Source organism: Enhydra lutris, unplaced genomic scaffold, assembly GCF_002288905.1.
Source record: "Enhydra lutris kenyoni isolate GAN:26980312 unplaced genomic scaffold, ASM228890v2 scaffoldscaffold28, whole genome shotgun sequence".
Lineage (NCBI taxonomy): Eukaryota > Metazoa > Chordata > Mammalia > Carnivora > Mustelidae > Enhydra > Enhydra lutris.
The window spans coordinates 9,419,814-9,439,697 of record NW_019154112.1 but is presented as its reverse complement, the minus strand read 5'-3'; the positions used below and the strand labels follow the sequence as shown (position 1 = coordinate 9,439,697).

Below are 19,884 nucleotides of genomic sequence, written 5' to 3'. Positions count from 1 at the left end.
GTTAAAACCTGGCATCTCCTTTAAAATATGGAACATCCCTAACTCCATCTTGAATAGGGAATTGGCACTAACTTTCCTTTTGAAAACACACAAGACTGCTTCAGGATCCCTGAAATGTGATGTGAGGCTATTTTTTCAATGATGTTATGCAGTTTTGCATTCCTTAATGATGGGGTGAAATTCATAACTGGAGGGTGAGTATGCATTTAGGCACTCAAAATTTAAAGAGTGTTTATGTTTCTGTAACCCAGGAACAGCAACAAAGATTGATGTGATGGGTTTTGTAGGTAGCTGCTAAATGTTTATTATTATTTTTAAAAATAGCTGCCCTATAATTAGAGTCTCCCCTCACATGAATGACTTATTTCCCCCTGTATGGTTAGTATAAATTCCTCCTAGTGATATTCTATTTCTCAAAATACAGTTAATTCATTTCCATTAAAATGTTTAAGTGTTAAATAGGAAATTTAACAAATTATGCTTGATGAAAATTCAAAGTGATTATTTAAACTCCTAACAGACTTTGGAAATAAGTAAATATAGTAGTAAAAAGTGAATATAAAAGTCTTTAATTTCCTTCATATAACTAAATGCAAAGAAAACTGTGATGCATTGTTCTTTAGCCCAGCGTAGAAAAATTTAATATGATACACAGTCTTTTAAAATCCCTTGTTTAATCTCTTCGCTGAAATAGCAAAAGTCTATATACAAAAATGTTGAGGAAGAGATGGCTTATAGAGAAGGAAGATTTCTCTAGTTGGAGAAATAGTATTGTGTATACTCACATACCCTTATGCTATAGTCTGCACTGCTTATTACTGCCATTTGCCAATAAGGGGAACATTTGTTCTGGCTGTCAACACAGTGGCAGAAAATCTCCTACAGCTGGATACATTTTTACTGTATTACAGCCCAATTCTTTCATATCCCCTCATGAACAAGCTATCATTTCAGTATGTTTGGAAACATGGTAATAATTACATGATATATGTACTTAGCAAAATAGTTTCCAAGACAAGTAATATAGGAGTTATATTTGGACCCCACTAACAATATTAAATTCAGACCCTGCTATGTGAGGATAGCTGTGTAAAACTATGCTAAGTTTGTACCACATCTACTCTGTAAATAAAAACAGCTCTGGTTGAAATCATGCCAGGACTGAATTGAATCATGCCGGGATCGTGCTATAAGATATAACAGAACTTGATAGTAAAACATTATCACTTTACTTTAAAAGACATGTTATGTTTAAATCATATTAATATCAGATCATGCATGAAGTTCTGTAAGAAGCTCAATTCTGCACATATATGACTATTTTTGGATTATAATTTAACACATGGCTTTCATAAACAACTTATGAAATTATGAAAAAATTCTTTGGAAAGATAATTTCATTGATAGTCTAGAATTTGGAGTTGTTTCCATACTTGATGTGAAATTCTTTGCCCAGTACATACACATGAGAGGTGAAGAATTAAAACTCACATAAATATCTCAGGCCTGAACTACTCTTATCTGAGGAATTATTAAGTAAATATGATTCTCTCTTCTAGGATTAAAAAAAAACAATGTCTTATACTTCTTTTTGTATATACAGATACAGGGTTTTAGCATCATTTTACTTAGTATACTTTAGAATGACAATTATTATAAAAATTTTTAAAAATAGTGTTTGGATTATTTTACATTTATTAAAACTCATCTGATATGGAGCATCAGAGGGTAGATAAGTTTTCCTACAAGTTTAATAAATATTTGATATTTTTACATCTTAATGCATAAATGTAAAATTAAATTACTTGCTAAGAAACTTGAATACCCAATGTTTAGTCACATGTTCTTATATTAATAAGTTATATTAACTTCCAATTCCCAAAATAACAGAAATCACTTGGTATATTAGTATTTTTAAATTATATATAATTAAGTTTAATTATTTTATAACCAAACTATTTATTATAATGAAAACTCATATATAAAATAATAATATGTAAAGCTACTTACTGTGTCATCTACTATAGTAACAGTCAAGTAGAAAGAAGAGGATATTAACTGCTCTGACAACTTTGCATGTTTTAATCTTCTACCTAACAATTTCTAAAATCTTAGGTAATGAATACCAAAGACAAATTTAAAAAGAAAACATATAGTACATACTCAAATTTTAATAGGAATCCCATTTTTTTTTACTTTTGACAAATCTGAAAATGTCTAATTAAAGTACAATAGAAAGCTGGCGTCCAGTCTTTGCTTCCATCGCTTTATTCCTCTTTGGCACAGGCCCTTAACTCTAATATCAGCCCTTCTTTGTGAAGAGATCCATTTTTTTGGAGAAATTGAGAAACTGTGGTGTCTTTAAACAGGGAAAATGTGTTGGTAAATTGAACGGTTACAGAAAGAATCAAAAGCACAGACAGAAGCAGTCTGTCCAATGCAGAGTAGAGGTGAACACAATGGGCAGTAATGAAAACTAAAGCAAGAATAGAAAAACCCATACACTGGGGGAAAAAGGACATTTTGAAGTTTCAAGTCTATGCCAGTAATTTATTCAATGAATTTTCTACTCAAGCATTTAAAGTTTCATAAACCATTTTTTACCACTCAGAGGACGTAGGATTTTTGTATTGGAAATCATATACTACCTAAGTGTTTGTACTGTTTTAGATTCCACACCTGCTTTTATGAAGGTGCACATTTACTTGGCGTGGGCTAAGTAGTCATTAACCTCACCATGTATGTCTCTTTTCCCACAACCTGATGTTGGAGCTCACACTTTTTTGTTTTTAATCTTTAGTATAACATACATAAAGATCAGTACAGAAGCTGTGATAACGTCTCTGCCAAATCATCAGATAGTGATGTCAGTGATGTGTCCGCCATTTCCCGAACCAGCAGTGCCTCACGCCTCAGCAGCACAAGCTTTATGTCAGAGCAGTCTGAGCACCCCAGGGGTAGAATCAGGTGAGTCGGCAATACCGTTTATATCAACTGGGTCTGTATCCATGGTAGACAAATGCAACTAGCTCTCTTGATGTTCTTGCTAAAACACACTTTAGGTGAAGCAGCAGAAACATTTCCCTAACATAACCCAGGGTGGGAGTGGGCTGAGTGTTTATTTGCTGTTATGTAATATCGCCTATAGACCGTTCGGTATTATCTAGCTTATAACCGTGGTCATAATTTTAGAGATTGATCAGAGTCACATTTGTGGGAGTTTCTTCTAATATGATTAAATCCACAGAGCATCCTTTAGTCCAGTGTAAAAAATTCTTTCCTGTGCAGGGCCAGATGGTAAATATCTCGGGCTGTACTGGACAGTCTCTGTTGCATTTACTTGGGGATGTCCTTGTAGTGTGAAAGCTTTGTAAACAAGTGAGCATGGCTGTATTCCAATAAAATTGTATTCGTAAAAACAGGAAGTAGGCAACATTTTGCTCATGGGCTGTGATCTTCTTTAGTCCCATAGCAGTTGGCCTGCTTACAGAGTAGGATTGGGCAGTGTAACACAAAATACACATCCCTAGCTTACATTCCATGAGTTGTAAGAAATCTGCGTGAAGTTTGTTTAAATCACCCATTGTGCTCTTGTCTTTTTACAAGGCAAATACCCCACTGAAAGGGAAAAGATCACAGGAATCCAACTGCCATCTTACCTAAAGCGGACTCAATATAGACAAGGCGTATTTTATGTTTGTTCTTAACTAGTTTCCAGAGATACCAGAAATAGAAGTCTCATTGAAGGACTTTGGGGCTTGAGGAGAGGCCCAAGAAATATAAGTGTTCAGAATAGGAGCAATTACCTTTCTAATACTCTGAAAAGCCTTTTATCATGCATTGTGATGATGTACAATAAAATATCTTTGAGCATTCCTTCTTCCTGGATTTCCCTGTTGAAACAAATTGAGAGTAATTATCTTACTGTTAATTAACAGTGTCATATTCAGATAATCTACATGAGCAATTTCAGCTGATAATGATGTTTAATAGAACATGCTTGTCTCTATTTCTGATGTTCTTAACGTGTGGTCCTAATGGAATATGAAGTTTGCTAAAATTTAAGATAGAATTAGAAGAGCTAATCACACTGAGCTGCATAAGATCAAGGGGGTAAATAGCATTCTAATTATTTGTTTGAAATATTAACAAGATAATATGTTTCAAAACCTAATCAACTGAGCAAGAGTATTAATTAGTAAGACTTAAACAAGGACTTTTTCACTTTTAATCACTAAAAACAACTTACTAGACAATTATAAAACCATAAATCTTGAGGTAATTTTTATTTATATTCACAATAGAGCCAAGCTCTCTGAGTCCCTGGCTAAAAAATATTACTGGTAAATAGAATTTATGTTACTAGCCAACTGCAGGAATAATCTGTGGGTCCATTTTCATTCTCCTGAAATTTTAGGAATAGTATTCTTCAAAATTTAATCTTTCGGAAAAAATTGGCTATGTGATTTTTGAGGAAAAAAGTAAAGAACAGAAACTTCTGGCAGTGGGACAAGAGACTATGATTTCATACAAAGGGGTTCAGAAGAAACTACATGGTAGTTTATTAGAGCCAGTGTTACTTTGTGGGAAAATGCCAGTTTAACAAATCAACACTAATTATAACCATATCATGACAAGAAGCAAAAGTTGGAGGATTCTTTGCCTCCTTGATTCATATGACTTTTCTTACTTACTGAAGGTGGGGGGGATAGGGGTGGATTTAAAAAGGGTACAAATAAATTTCCTGGTGACAAATCCATTCTTAAGAGGTATTTCTGTTTTCACCTTCCCTTTCAGTTCTCTGAAATTTAGAACACATAGGAGCCGAGAAGTTTTGTTTTGTTTTGTTTTGTTTTGTTTTAAAGATTTTATTTATTTATTTGACAGAGAGAGATCACAAGTAGACAGAGAGGCAGGCAGAGAGAGAGAGAGAGGGAAGCAGGCTCCCTGCTGAGCAGAGAGCCCGATGCGGGACTCGATCCCAGGACCCTGAGATCATGACCTGAGCCAAAGGCAGCGACTTAACCCACTGAGCCACCCAGGCGCCCCGAGAAGTTTTTTTTTAATATATATGTAAGTAGATTAGGTAAATTTAGGTACTAAAGATAATGGCTAAACAAGTTTTCCCTTAAGCTAACGTGAAGAACTACTTTTCTTGCAGTTCCATACTTTCGACCAGTGATTGATTCTCTGTATGTGGTACACATGTGATTTCTTAGAATACCTAGCAGGAAATAGAGAGGAAGAAAGAGATACGGGATAAGCGTAGCTCTTTCTTCTGACATTCAGTCTCGTTATCTTTTCATATACATTCTTCCTCCTGAATATCCTCATAGGCACACAAGCACACCTGTGCACACTCATACACGCACACAGTTATCCTGCTTCCATCATCAACCATGTGGTGAAAACGTGAGAGTAGGTTGTGGAATGAAAAAAAAAAAAAGAAGAAGAAGAAGAACAAAATGACACCAATATAAAAATGCTGTGTCTCACTAATTGGAACAGTGGTTCAGGCTCTTCAGCCTTTAAATAGTCCCTCTTCTTATAACACTGTGAAGAATGATTATTCTCAACATAATGCTGCTTCTTGTTTCTTTTTTTTTTTTAACTAACATATGTGTAGGTTTAAAAATTCTATTTATTCAAGTTCATGAATAAAAGATGAACAAGTCTAATCAATTATGATGATAGAAAGTATTTATATGTCATAATAAGAATCAGCAAACTTTTGAATTCCTATCATGTGTAAGGACATCATTATTTTCTGACACCACCTTAAAGTATAATACTTAGGTTACACACTCAAGGAAATTATAAACTATTTAAGAGTTTAAATTTATTTTTGTTTTTATATTCTCATTATATATATATATATTTGCTCTCACTCTCTCGCTCACTCTCTATATATTTGTGTCAAATTTTCCTATGACACAAGAAATGTTTTATTATACGTTGCTTTGGATGACTTTCATTCTGGAAGTCAACAAAAGGATTTAGAAGACATTATAGCATTTCCAAAGACAGTGTCCAGTATCCTAAAAGTCAACCAAATACCTAGTATTCCCACAAAAGACTATAGGAAGAAATTATATGACATAATCTTACCCACATTATGTAAAATAATAGTATATAGACACAGAATACCAAGTACAGTAAAATTTTGATTTCTTCTATACAAGTATATTATGAACCAAGAAAATGTTGAGATAAACACATCTGAAATGAGCAGTGGGCTACAAAGCCTTCTGTATAATTTCTAGTTTTCCAAATACTGCTTACTACATTTTCCTATTAATGATTTGCAATACACGTTACTGTTTTTAAGATCTTGAGAAGTTCTCTCTTAAAACAACTTGTCTGTCTTTGCTTATTACAATATGTACCAAACTTACTCCATTGCACAATGCTGTTTTGTTTTGTTTTGGTAAGGACATCTATTAATATACTGAACAGGTCTTGCAAGCAATTTGGGAAAATCCTTTTTAGGTAATTAACATCTTTCCACCTTAAAGATAAAATGTTATATAGTTGCTTCAAAGCCTGTTTGAGGACAGATAGAGTTGCACACTTATAGGATGTTTACAGGTTAAGAAGTATAAATACGTTTTGATGAACAATTTCTAAAATATCATTTTCAGAGAGTATTAGGGATTCATGGGACATCACTTGAATCTTTCATGTTTGAGATGATTATGCACCAGATATCCACTCAAGTATGCCACTAGCTAAACTACATGGTTCTGCGTGAATTGAGAAATGGTATCCCTTCCTCCAGCATTCTGAATAGTTCATTCAAAATAGTCCAAAACATATCTCGTGTTTTCAGAGTTTACATATGCAGGGGAACTATAGTAGGAAAAACATAGACTATGAGGTTTGTATTTAGGGTAAATAACCTTGTGTAGATATAATGAATTAGAAGTTATTTTTAAATTGTCATGAATTAAAACAATTTAAAACTTAAATAATTGTTAGGTTGATTCTTACAATATAAAATCACCTAATACTTCAAAATAATAAGCATCAGTAAAGATTGAGGTTCTTAGTTTTTTAGATTTTTCTGCATGCGCCTTGCAATTCTAATTTAGTATTTGCTTAAATGTTCCTCAAAGAATGTTTTGTCATCCAACAACAAAATATGTACAGTGTATTAGTAGAGGTGGCACAATTGACAATAAAAATGCATAGACTAGAAGTGAGAAAGAATATGAGTTTCTGAGTTCTCTGTGTTTACGTTTACATCCGAAGAAGATGTTCATCCCAGAAAGGAGACGAATTTTCTCGGTCTAGCTCTGAATTTTTTTTCCATCTTTATCATATATCAGTTTTTTTCCAGGCAGACAAATTTCAGATGTTTTATACAAAACAAAGCTTTAAAAGCAAATGCAAGCATAATCCTGTAGATGTTCTCAGATGTTAAACAATTTTAGAAGCTTTGCCAAAACCAACTGTTTTCCAACAGCATTCACATGTGTAACATATGTTCTCCAGGATCTACAAGGTTGGCTTTCTAGAGCTAGATGGATTTTAATAAACTAACTTGAAAAGCAATTTGATGCAAATAATTGTGGGCCTTTTTATCATCTCCTTTTTAAAGAATATTTTCAAAAGCAAAATTATCTTTGTTTCCTATGGTCATAGTTTGAAAGATGAAAGGTTTTTCTTTTAAGGTGGTAAGAGACTTTATTCATGCATTCATTCATTTTTTTAAACCTACTTATATAAGTACTCATTAAGACATGAGGTTATTTTTTTTAAGAAACATTATCTTCTATATACAAATAATAATCTTACAACTGTAAATTTACTGAAATTTGGCATTTGGAGTCAATAGGCATAATAAATACTAAGCTTGTACTGAGAGAAATATGTTTATTTTTATGTATTTATATTTATTTATAAATTTATATTTATATGGGGTTTTAAAATATTATAGATTGTATTATTTGATATTTTAAACTGTGATAGAAAATAAATGCATAGGTTAATATTGTCCAGAAAATCAATTTGACACTGCAGTTATGTTTGGAAAATGTTGCAGAAAATTTCAGATGTATCTTATTTTACAACGGTTCTTCAGTTCATCAAAGGAATACAGGATAACTTTTAAAAAATAATCTTTGGATTTTTTTGTGATGTCATTTGAGAAATACTTAACTGCAAAATCACTTGCTACATTTATAGTTTAGAACAACAAATTAACTAGCTATTTTTTAATGATTTATTTATTTATTTTAGGGGCAGGGAAGGGAGCATGAGTGGGATAAACGAGAGGAACAGAGGGAGAGGCAGAGAGCATCCCACGCCGACTCAGGTCTGAGCACCTGGCCTGACATAGGGCTTGATCCCAGGACCCTGATATTATGAGCTGAGCCAAAACCAAGAGTCAGATGCTTAACCAACTGCACCACCCAGGCACCCCTTATACTTAATGGATTACTAAGCCTACTGACAGTGAATATATTAAGAGTGATCTAGAGGGAATTTTTTTCTTAGAGCTATCCATTCTTAATTTTGCATGCTTGCCCATTGTACTATGGAATAGCAGTCTGTTGAGATCTACAAAAGTAGTGAAAAGAAAGAGGGGAAAGTAACATGGAAATTTGATGATGGGGAGAGAATGAACTGGAACACAATGAAAGATACTGGATATTGAATATCTGAGAAAGGAAAGATACTTTAGTGATCTTCTTGTGGCTTCTTTCACAGCGTCATCTTAGTTTTAATAGTCCAAGGTTGATGACCCGTCACCACTCTTATTTCCTGTGACCAAGTTAAAGCTGTAAAGAGAGGAAAGAATGTACTGTGTGCCCTTTAAAAGGGGGTATGGTAAAACTACCATACTTGTTAATATACCATATGACTGAGTGTGCCATATAGTTAAATTATTATGCCATGCCATTCTCATAACATAGATAAAATCCTGTTTGCCCTGTGGATGAAGTGACACAAGTCTTGATAATGGCAAAGCTACAGAGCCCTTAGGACATGGGAGTAGGTTTTCCTGGTGACCTTCTTCCTTGCAAACCCTTGAAGACTGCAGTTTGAAGTAAAGCAGCACTAGTCTTCTCTGAAACACCTCCAGCATGCTTCGTTTTTACCTTTCTACTCTGTAAGATCATTACAGATTCACTAAGGTGTATTTAGTTAAATTCTGGGAATGTCAGTAGGGTATTAGATAAATGTTTAGTATACAATAGACAATGAAAATGGTCACTTATAATATGTTTTTGAAAATTAACAGCAACCCAGAATATCTTATAAAGACGGAGTTTTTTGTAGAAGTGATTGTAATTAGATCTTAGTGGGGACTCATTGGGGGAAAGGTAAATATACACTGTTCATGGAGGGTTTGGTTTTTTTTTTTTTTTGGCCTTGAATTTTTTTTTATTTTATTTATTTTTAAATTTTTAAATTTATTATTTTTTTGTCCCTGCTGGGCTTTATATTAATGTATAATGTATTATTTGTTTCAGGAGTACAGTCTATGATTCATCAGTCTTACACAATTCACAGAGCTCACCATAGCACATACCCTCCCCAATATCCATAACCCAACCACACTATCCCTATCCACCCCCATCTCCCCAGCAAACCTCAGTTTGTTTCCTGAGATTAAGAATCTCTTATGGTTTGTTTCCTTCTCTGGTTTCGTCCTGTTTCATTTTTCTCTTCTTTCCCCTATGATCCTCTGTCTTGTTTCTCAAATTCCACATATCAGTGAGATCATATGATAATTGTCTTTCTGTGATTGACTTATTTTGCTTAGCGTAATACCCTCTAGTTCCACCCATGTCATTGCAAATGGCAAGATTTTATTTTTTTATGGTTGTCTAGTGTTTCATTATATATATACCACATCTTCTTTATCCATTCATCTATTGATGGAGTTTTAAAAGTACATTGTAACCTGTTGCTATTTGTAGAAATCTACTTCCCTGTAGTTTAATGTCTTCTGTTCGAAGTGAATTATAGATTCTTTTTAAATTTAAAATAGTTTAAAGAACATATTAAATGGAGATTATAGATAATTATAATTAGAAAAAATTTTCTTTAGAAAAATAAGTCAGTGTGTCTTTGAAAGAGAGTATGAAAAATTTATTCAGGTCTATGATTGTGTGTAAGTCTTTTCCAGTAATTTTCTAATTTAACCTAAAAGAAGTTACACATTTAATTTAATATTCTGTTGTTAAATAAAACAAGAATATAATTCTCCCTGCTGATTCTTATTTTCCCCACAATATATAAGAAATTAACTTACCTGCTGCTAATAGCACATCTTCAGTATGACGTATTAGTAAAGATGTATAAAGTTTAAACATCTTTTAAGTACAAGGAAAATAACAAGTGATTAATCTTAAGGTGAATTGGCAATATTAGAGCAGCTTTCAAATGCAACCATTTTATTCCCTGGGAATACTTTTTAAAGAAAGAAAAATCTATCCCCCAAATTCAAATTCCTCCTCACTGTACAGGATCTGTTTGTAGTTGCGATCTCTGCCATTGATAAGAGGTAAGAACAGTGTATTAAGTGTGGGAATATGACCAATGTCCAGCAGTAGGATTCATGCCAGTTATGGGAATATTTTACTTTTATAAGAGATCAGTCTTAAGTATAAGAAATCCCCCAGTTGCTATGATGTTGGCTAACTTTGCTTCAATGCTATATAATTTTCAGAGCACAGGAGGACTTCCTCAAGGGCCAGTTAAGTCACCTTTTTGTCTTTGACATGCTGTGTTTAACACACAATTCAGCTGTATGAAGGATGCTCAGTGCTACAGCAGCCACCAAAGAGCAGGAAGACTGTTTTGAGAGGACCGCAAATTGTTACTATATTATTTTTTGAAATTTTTTAAAGATTTTTTAGTTTATTTGATAAACAGAAATCACAAGTATACAGAGAGGCAGGCAGAGAGAGAGGAAGGGAAGCATGCTCTCGTCAAGCAGAGAGCTCGGTGTGGGGCTGGATCCCAGGACCCTGGGATCATGACCTAAGCTGAAGGCAGAGGCTTTAACCCACTGAGCCACCCAGGCGCCCCTGTTACTATATTTTTATGCCAAAAAATATATAATGGAAAATTTCTAACAGGTTCTTCGGTTTCTACTTAACACACTGTGTTTACATGTTTATATTTGCACATTGGAGGACCAAGTGGGGATTATAAACCTAGCTGGATTTCATCCACTGGCAGCTAATTGTTTTATTGGCCACCAGGCAGGAACTCTGGTTATCAACATTAAATACCCTCTCTTTGGGTAAATATTCCTATTTCTGTGGCAATTATCCTATTATTTGGAATGAATATAATATCCTTTTACTCTGAACCAGTGCTCTCCAAACTTCACCTATTTCATTTGTCACTTTCATAATTTTGCCATAACTGTGCAACATGTTTATTATTATATTTTAATGTATTAAAAATACTGATTTATTAAGTATCTCTTTTTTGTGTACTGGCATTTTGGTAGATGGTTCACATGCAAGATCAAGAGTGCTGTAACAGCCCTGTAGTGCAATTATTATTTTTTTTTAAAGATTTTATTTATTTATTTGACAGAGAGAACACAAGTAGGCAGAGAGACAGGCGGTAGGGGGGAGGAGGCTGCTCGCCAAGCAGAGAGCCTCATGCGGGGTTCGATCCCAGGACCCTGAGATTGTGACCTGAGCCGAAGGCAGAGGCTTAAACCACTGAGCCACCCAGGCGCCCCTGTAGTGCAATTATTAATAATGTCATTTTACAAATAAAGATAAACATGGATTCACATGGCCAGTATGCGGTAGAGCTAGAATTGAGAGCCTGGTAATTTAACCCTTTCATCATTACGGAGTGAAGCTGTTTATCTCTAGTAATAATATTCTTTTGCTTTAAACTCTGTTTTGTCTTATATGAGAACATAAAGTTTGTTTTATTAGTATCCAATCAAACTGTTCCCATCCTTTTATTTGAAACCTTTTTGTGACCATATGTATCAACTATATCTCTTGTAAATGGCTGGATTTAGAATTTTAGAATTTAGCTTTTAGAATTTTTTTCTTCTAGTCTGAAAATCTCTATTATTTAATTGGCTACCTAATCAGTTTGCACTTATTTTGATTTCTTATATATTTGGTATTATTCCTACCATCCTATTTTGTATTTTGCATTTTTATTATTTTTTCCTCTTTCCTGATTGGTTTTTAATTGAATTGTATTTATTCCATTTCTCCCCTCTATTATTCCAGAAATTATACTATTTCTATGATTTTAGTGCCTAATTTAGTGTTTCAAATGTATATATGTACACACACACACACACACACACACACACACACACATATATATATATATATATATATTTAAATAATACATTTAAAGTTAAGTACCTCTACTGCCTCCAAGGGAAAAAAAATTACTATGGTCACTTTAGCTCTACTCCCATCCCTCCACTATTTACATATTTTTTCCAGAATTTTAATTATATTTTGTTTTCTTTCTCTCATCATCAGATGTTATTTTTGCTTCTAAATGCTTTAGAACTAACCCAAATATTTTCTAGTTTCTTTGCTGATCCTTTCCGATGTGTCTTAGATTTTCATTTTGGGAGCCTTCTCTGTCTTCCTGGAATATATGCATCAGAATGTCACCAGTGAGGGCTGTTAGGGCTTAAGGTGGGACTGGAGTTTTTCTTTATTCTTTAAGGGTCTTGATCCCTGTAGGTATTTCAATTCTGATTCCTCACTGGGTCTGCTCTAAATTTCTCTACAAAACCTCCCAAGGCATTCATAATCCATTAAGCAACCTATTTTCAGTTCCCTCTTGGTCTTTTGGCTAAGGGAATTTGCCTTTCTTGTGAACTTGGGCTTGTATTGTAATGGGCGTTTCTTGTAATTTTCACATAATTTCTAGGCATTAGGAAGTGAAAAGATTTTCAGAATGTATCATCTACCACATTGCTAGAATAGAAGTTTAATATTTAAGGCATTACTATTTTCTTGAGTTTTTAAATTTACTCACTAAAAGGGTAATCTTTAAAATGAAATTGATGAATAAAAAAAATAATTGTAGGTGTAAAAAGCAAGAACTATGGGCCTAGGGACTTTATCCCGAGTTAGAGAGCAAATGTCAGGACAGAGCAAAGAAAATTGGATCTTGAAACAGCAGTGAGGTCTAAGGTGTTGAGAAAATAGCAGACAGGGACATCAAGGCGAACGTAGCTGAGGGCAGGAAAATGAGGACAGAGAGAAGCTCCAGCAGAGAAAGGACCAGGACCACTTGAGATGTGAAGAAGAATGGTAGCTGGGGCATGAAAAAATAATGTAAGGAGTAAAGGGAGATTACAGCTTAGATAGAGGAAGAGATTCTGGGAACTCAGATTCTGTTGGAATTTAAGGAAGGAAATTGTATGGGCCTATGATAAAAGAAGCAATTAGTAATCATCAAATAAGGAACATCCCTTAATTAGAGGTCCAAAGCCTAGACAGTCTGTAGGCTGTATTCTTCTTTTTTTTTTTTTTAATATATTTTATATATTTATTTGACAGCAAGAGAGCACAAGCAGAGGGAGCAACAAAGGGAGAGGGAGAGAAGCAGGCTCCCCATTGAACAGGGAGCCCTATGCCAGCTTGATCCCCAGCTCAGACCCAGGATCCCAGGACACTGGGATCATGACCTGAGCCAAAGTCAAATGCTTAACTGACTGAGCCATCCAGGCGCCCCTGCAGGCTGTCTTCCTGCCCTTAGAGGCTACTTTCAACTCAGATGCCGATCCTTGGTTCAGTCAGCTGTGGCCAAATGACAGGATACTGAACACGTTATGCTGGACACAAGCAAATGTGTGTGACTTTCATTATTCCCATGGGAGCAGTGTTACTGAGAAGCATGTCCAATACAGGTTGCTGACAAGCAAAAAACAAAACAATAGGGAAAAACTTCACATAAGTCTTCACATTCCACAGATTGATACAAAATAACTGCTACACCTCCATGAATGATCACCGCACCTCGAGTACAGTAGACCCTTGAGCAGCATGGGTTTAAACTGCGCAGGTCCACTCATATGTGGACTTTTTTTGAGCATATACAGTACGGTGCTGTAAACATATTTTGTCTTCTTTGTGAGTTTCTTAATAACGTTTTCTTTTCTCTAGCTTATTTTATTGAAAGAACACGTCATATAATACATATAATATACAAAATATCTTAACTGTTCATGTTTATTGGTAAGGTATCTATTTAACAGTAGAGTACTAGTATTTTAAGTTTCAGGGGAACCAAAGGTTATAGGCAGATTTTTGACTGTGCAGAGAGTCTTGACCCCCACATTTTTCAAGAGTCAACTGTAATTGGAATTTCATGGACAGTGTGTGGCACTGAGCAGAGATGTGTGGGTATATTGAATGTAGAGACAGATCCGTGTCCACGGAGAAGATTTAGAGCTTAGATAAGGACGCATAAGCAATCAATACAAGTTATCTACTGAATGTATTTAAGACGTTTCTCATCCAGTCATATTGATAGATAAGAAATGTGTGATATGAGATGATTTGTTAATGTTTTGGTATTCACTGAATATTGTACACCAGCTTTTGTTGAACTGTGTGTGTGTACGAATATTTATTTAATTGCGTTTATAATAGCCTGGAAATACATGAAGATATATATTTTTAACTAGCTATTTGTAGTCATTGAGATCCTAATATATTTCTTAAAACAAATGTAAAAACATATCGGCTTACTTAGTATTTGAACAGAGTAATTATATTCCTCCCACTGCATAATCCACCTAGTTCCCAAATCAAAATAACTGGAAACCACCCTAATTTTTAACTCTCTCCTTTCCTCCTTCTAATGCTTTGTTCCTCAATGCTTTTACCATTCCTAACCCCCTAAGGAGCCTTTTACATGTTATTTTCCTGTCCTTCCCACGTGACATTTTAATGTCATAGATAACACTATATCGGTTTATATACTGTGGCTCTTTAGAGGATCACAAGCCATTTTATCTAAGAAATGTTTACCCCTCTTACCTCCACCAAGAACCAGTTATTATTTGGAAGCATATCACTCCCATTGAGATTGCTTCCTGAAATGAGTCATCAAGACTGACTGATTTTGCTTCCTACAAAGAACTCCATGATCATACACTGGGGATTACAGAGAACAGAGGTTTTTATTTCTAATTGCCAGCTGAAAGCTACCCAAGTTTTCTAAGATACTAAAAACCTCATCTAGCATGAACCTAGAAGACCCACATCCTTAAATTATAAATTATAGAAAACAACTTTCAAATTCAGTGAAATCTGGTCTAAAATGAGGAGAAGCATCAAGAGCAGATACTGACTTATTCACCTCGTGAGTAGAGGGTAGAGCTCTCTAAAATAAATGGCACAGCATTGGAAAGCCCAATCAAAAAACTTCTCACCTAGAATCTGTGAGAACTTGGGACGGTTTTAACACTGGAAAACACTGAAACAATGTTTTATGCTTCAGAGTAGCAGTTGACATCAACTCAGAGGAGAAGCCTCACAGGTTGGCTATGGCAGAGAGGCTGTTGGGGGGACACTTAGGGATCAATATAGCAAAAGCTATTTGGTGTAGGTCACAAAGAAATAAACTGCTATAGCATAATTATAATACATAAGTCTTCATTACTGACCTTATAGAGATTTTGAAAACATCACTGGTCTGGATAATTCTACAATTACTCAAAAATAAGCAAGAAGATGACACAGTTCTTCTAGTTTCAGGCATGACAATATGGTTTGCATCAGACTAACCTTCTCACCTCCAAACCAACAAAAACAAAAAGCAAATGTTTGAGGGTATTTGGAAGGAATAAAACAGAAATAAATTTGAAGGGCTTCTATCTTTGAAAGAAGGGAAGAACATGATATAAGTGCCAAATTTACCCCCAGTTTTCTCTGAAGGTACTTTCTGATTTAGTTACATGGGGGTGTAGTCCAATCAGAAAGCAGGAGTCTTACTGGACTGAGGAGACAGATCACAGGTCAGGAACTGACAGAGAAAGGGAGCGAAAAACTGTGCATGGAGGGCTCCAAAACTTGCCACAGATTACCCTAAAATAATTTGTTGACTCCTGAGATGAGCATGCATAGGGAAAGACTCCAAGAAACCAAAAAGTGGTTTCTTAAAGAGCTGAGCAAAGATTCCAGTGGGTGCCCAGTGCTGGGGAGACACAGATTGCCTTCAAGTTCCACAGTCAGAGGGGCTTGAAAAATACCTTTAATTTCTTGTACAAATTCCAGAAAGACCAAACTCTGGAGCTATGCATTACACTCTGTGAATAATGGTAAAGCTTTAAACCCAACTCTGAACAGGAACAAGATAACTTCTCTCTGCCAACCAAAAGAAAATTTTACCCTTATTGAAGGAAAATAAGAAAGCAAACATTCCCAGTGTCTGGCACCTAATTAAAGTTTATGAGGCATGATTTAAAAATTAAATTAATAAAAAGGACCAACTGAATAAAAACAAACAATAGAGTTTTCATATAGGGGCTTTAAAATATCCATGATTAATATGTTCCAGAAAACATAGGATGGTGGACGTCTTCTGCAGAGACCTGGAACCCATTCCAAGAGTTAAATGGCAATTCTAAAACTAAAAGATACAAAACAAAAATTTAATAGGTGGATTTAATGGCATATTAGAAGCAGTAGAACAGAGAATTCTTGAGCTGGTCAGTGAAGAGTATATAAATCTATGTACAAAGAGAAAACAAGGAAGTAAATTGGAGGAGGACATAAGAGACATGTGGGGCATAATGAAAAGATCTAATCTACATGTAATTTGGATCCTAGAAGGAGAGGAAATGATAGTAACAATACTTGAATACCAAGGTACTGGCTGAGAGTTTTCCAAAACTGATGAAATACATCAAATTACAAATAAAAATATTTCAAAAAATCCCAGCATGTAAAAAGAGAAAAAAAAAAAGTCTATCAATATCATGATCAAAGTACTGAAGACTAAAGAAAAAACATTTCTTAAAATAATCTCGGGGGAAAGAAAGAAACATGAAGTTCACTGAAGCAGTAAGACTGGCTGAAATTTTAACAGATAATATGAAAGCCAAAAAAGCTATGGAATGACTGAAAGGAAGAATGCTGTACGGAAAAAAAAGTCAAACAAACAAGAAACAAAACAAAGAAATCTCCCAGCCTAAAATTTTATGCTTAGCAAAAACATCCTACAGACAAGAAGGAAGGAAGGAAAGAAGGAGGAGGAAGGAAGGGAGGGAGGGAGAAAGGGAAGAAGGAATAAAACAGGAAGGAGAATTCATCACCAGTAGACCCGCGCGCATTCCATGTTGAAGGAAAATGTTCCCAGTTGGAAGCACTAAATTTGAGGAAAGAATGAACACTGGAGAGAGTTAATGATGATAAGGACATCTTGTGGTAGTTGAAACATGTGGAAATGGGTGCCTGGGTGGTTCCCTCAGTTAAGCATCTGACTCTTGATTTCAACTCAGCCCATGATCCACTGGGCATGGAAATTCCCTAAGATTCTCTCTCCCTCTCCCTTTGCCCCCCTCCACTGCTATTGTGTGCGTGTGTGGGTGCACGGGTTCATGCCTCCTCGTGCTCTCAAAAGACTACATAGAAGTAAAATATCTAAAACACCTACATAAAAGATGGAAAGGAAGGAAAGGAAATGAAGCTGTTCTAAAGTTTTTGCATTCTTCTGTAAGAAATAAAAATGTCTAAGGAAGTTTCTAATAAGTCAAGGTACTTTTTTTTTAACCCTTAGGGTATCTGTTATTTATTCTACTAAATAATAGAAGAATATATAACACAGATGCTAATAGTGGAGAAAAAGATACAGAATTAATCTACTTGGGCAAAAATGGAGAAGTAGAAGAAACATGATGATTAAAAATAAGTGGCAAGTGATAGGGTCAATTCCAGCTATCTCAGTAATTGCATCGAAAGTAAATGGACTAAATACTTATAACCAATATCATGAAATGAAAAAAGAGAGATATCAGTGTAGGATACACAAACAATTGTATGCTGGTAAGTTTTGCAGTGGTTAGCCAAACTATGACCAACAAGCCAAAGCTGGCCCATTGTGGATAAAGGTTTACTGGAGCACATCTATGCCCATCTGCTTATATATTATCTATAGCTCTTTACCCACCACAATAGTAAGCTTGAGTAATTGCAACAGAGACAATCTGGCCCACAAAGCCTAAAATATTTACTATCTGGCTCTTTACAAAATAAGCTTGCCTAACCCTGACTTAGATCTGATGTACAAATTTCTTGGAAAGTACAACTTAACTAAAAATGACATAAGAAGGAAAAACACTTTGAAGAGTCATGTAACTATTTTTTTTTAATGATTCCGTAATTATTTTAAGGTTCTCCACAAGGAAAACTCCTCACCCATGTGGATTCACTGGTTAATTATTCCAAATATTTAAAGAATGAATGCTCTCAGGCATATACCAATTACTCTAGAGAATAAAAAGTCAGAATAAAAATACTTCCTAAAGCTTTTTGTGAGGCCAGCCTACCCTTGATAAATTTGATAAGGACATTCGAAGACAGGAAAATTACAAACCAAAATCTCTCATTAAAATAGATAAAAATTTGGGTTGACTTTTGGCATTTTGGTAAACAGTATTGTGAATTTATGTATATTACAGCTATCTTTTAATATGCCTTATATTACTGGTCCTTTTTCAGGCTTACCATGCAATCTTGGTAGACATCCATATTCTTTTGGTGTGCTGAATATTTAGAAAGTGTTTATCATTTATCAATCTTTTTTAAAAAATTCTTGTTTGAAATGAGTATCTAAATTGGCTATTACCATAATTTCATTGATTTACACTTATTTATACTTTATCATATATGAAATTGGTATGTATTTTACAATGATGGCATGCCATAGTTTAATTAGCAGCACTTTTTCTTTCTTAAAAATACATGGACTAATAATGTATCTTAATATTGATGACACCTTCGATTTGATTGAATGCGTATAGGTTATCTTACCATCTTAGCCATTTTATGGTAAATTATATCGCACCAAGACCTGTGTGTTATTTACAGTGTGAGCAAAAGCTATCATGACCACCAGACATCATTTGCAGTACCTATCAGTATGAGATCTCTAAAATTCTGCTAAGTTCAGGATATGAACTTTTTTATTATTTGTAGTTCTAGGATCCAGTAAGCCATAGAACAAATACTAGACTAGTTTCCTATGCAGGTTTTGTAGGTTTTGGTTCTACCTGTAAAGTAGGACTCTTGTTCTTTAATGGTCCTCTTGCCACTTCTGATTAAATGAAATTTGCTCTCAACTAAATATTCTAAGATCAATTAATCATTTTAACAGAAAACCCAATTCTAATCTTGCATTAATATAACTTTGTCAGTAAATAACTCACACACCTTTCTTATTATATTATGAAGATTTACATCAAATGAAACCAGTTTGTCAAAGTTTTATTTATTTATTTTTTTTACCCTTCAGACTTATTGTTTACAACCACAATGAAACAGGGCAAATAGTTTACTTTTTCTCAAACCTTCTACACTTTAAGGTATCCATTCAAGTTCTGTCTTTTACTATCTTCATTCACCTTCCAGTTGTTTTACTGTAAGAAATGATTTCCTTCTTTTCCTTTGATAAATAAAAACACATCTATTATCTTGAATATCTATCCATGTATTTTAAAATATATGCCACTTTTGTTTCTAGTATAGAACCAACCACCAATGTTTTTTGTTTGTTTGTTTGTTTGTTTGTTTTTGTTTTTATTTATTTGACAGAGAGAGAGAGAGATCACAAGCAGGCAGAGAGGCAGGTGGGGGAAGGGGGTTGGAAGCAGGCCCCCCACTGAGCACAGAGCCCACTGCAGGGCTCCAT

At 34.6% G+C, this 19,884-nt stretch overlaps 1 protein-coding gene across 50 annotated transcripts in view; it reads left to right on the top strand.

Annotated features, from left to right (window-relative positions):
• LOC111152143 (regulating synaptic membrane exocytosis 1) overlaps positions 1 to 19,884 on the top strand; it is a 498,025-nt gene that overhangs the window by 399,377 nt on the left and 78,764 nt on the right. For 34 of the 50 annotated variants that reach the window (XM_022510447.1, XM_022510446.1, XM_022510482.1 and 31 more), the window contains one exon: positions 2,801 to 2,967. The exons of the other annotated variants lie outside the window; for them this stretch is intronic. In XM_022510447.1, coding sequence (XP_022366155.1) covers positions 2,801 to 2,967 — 167 coding nt within the window. The remainder of the gene's footprint in view (positions 1 to 2,800; positions 2,968 to 19,884) is intronic. 50 annotated transcript variants of the gene reach the window in all.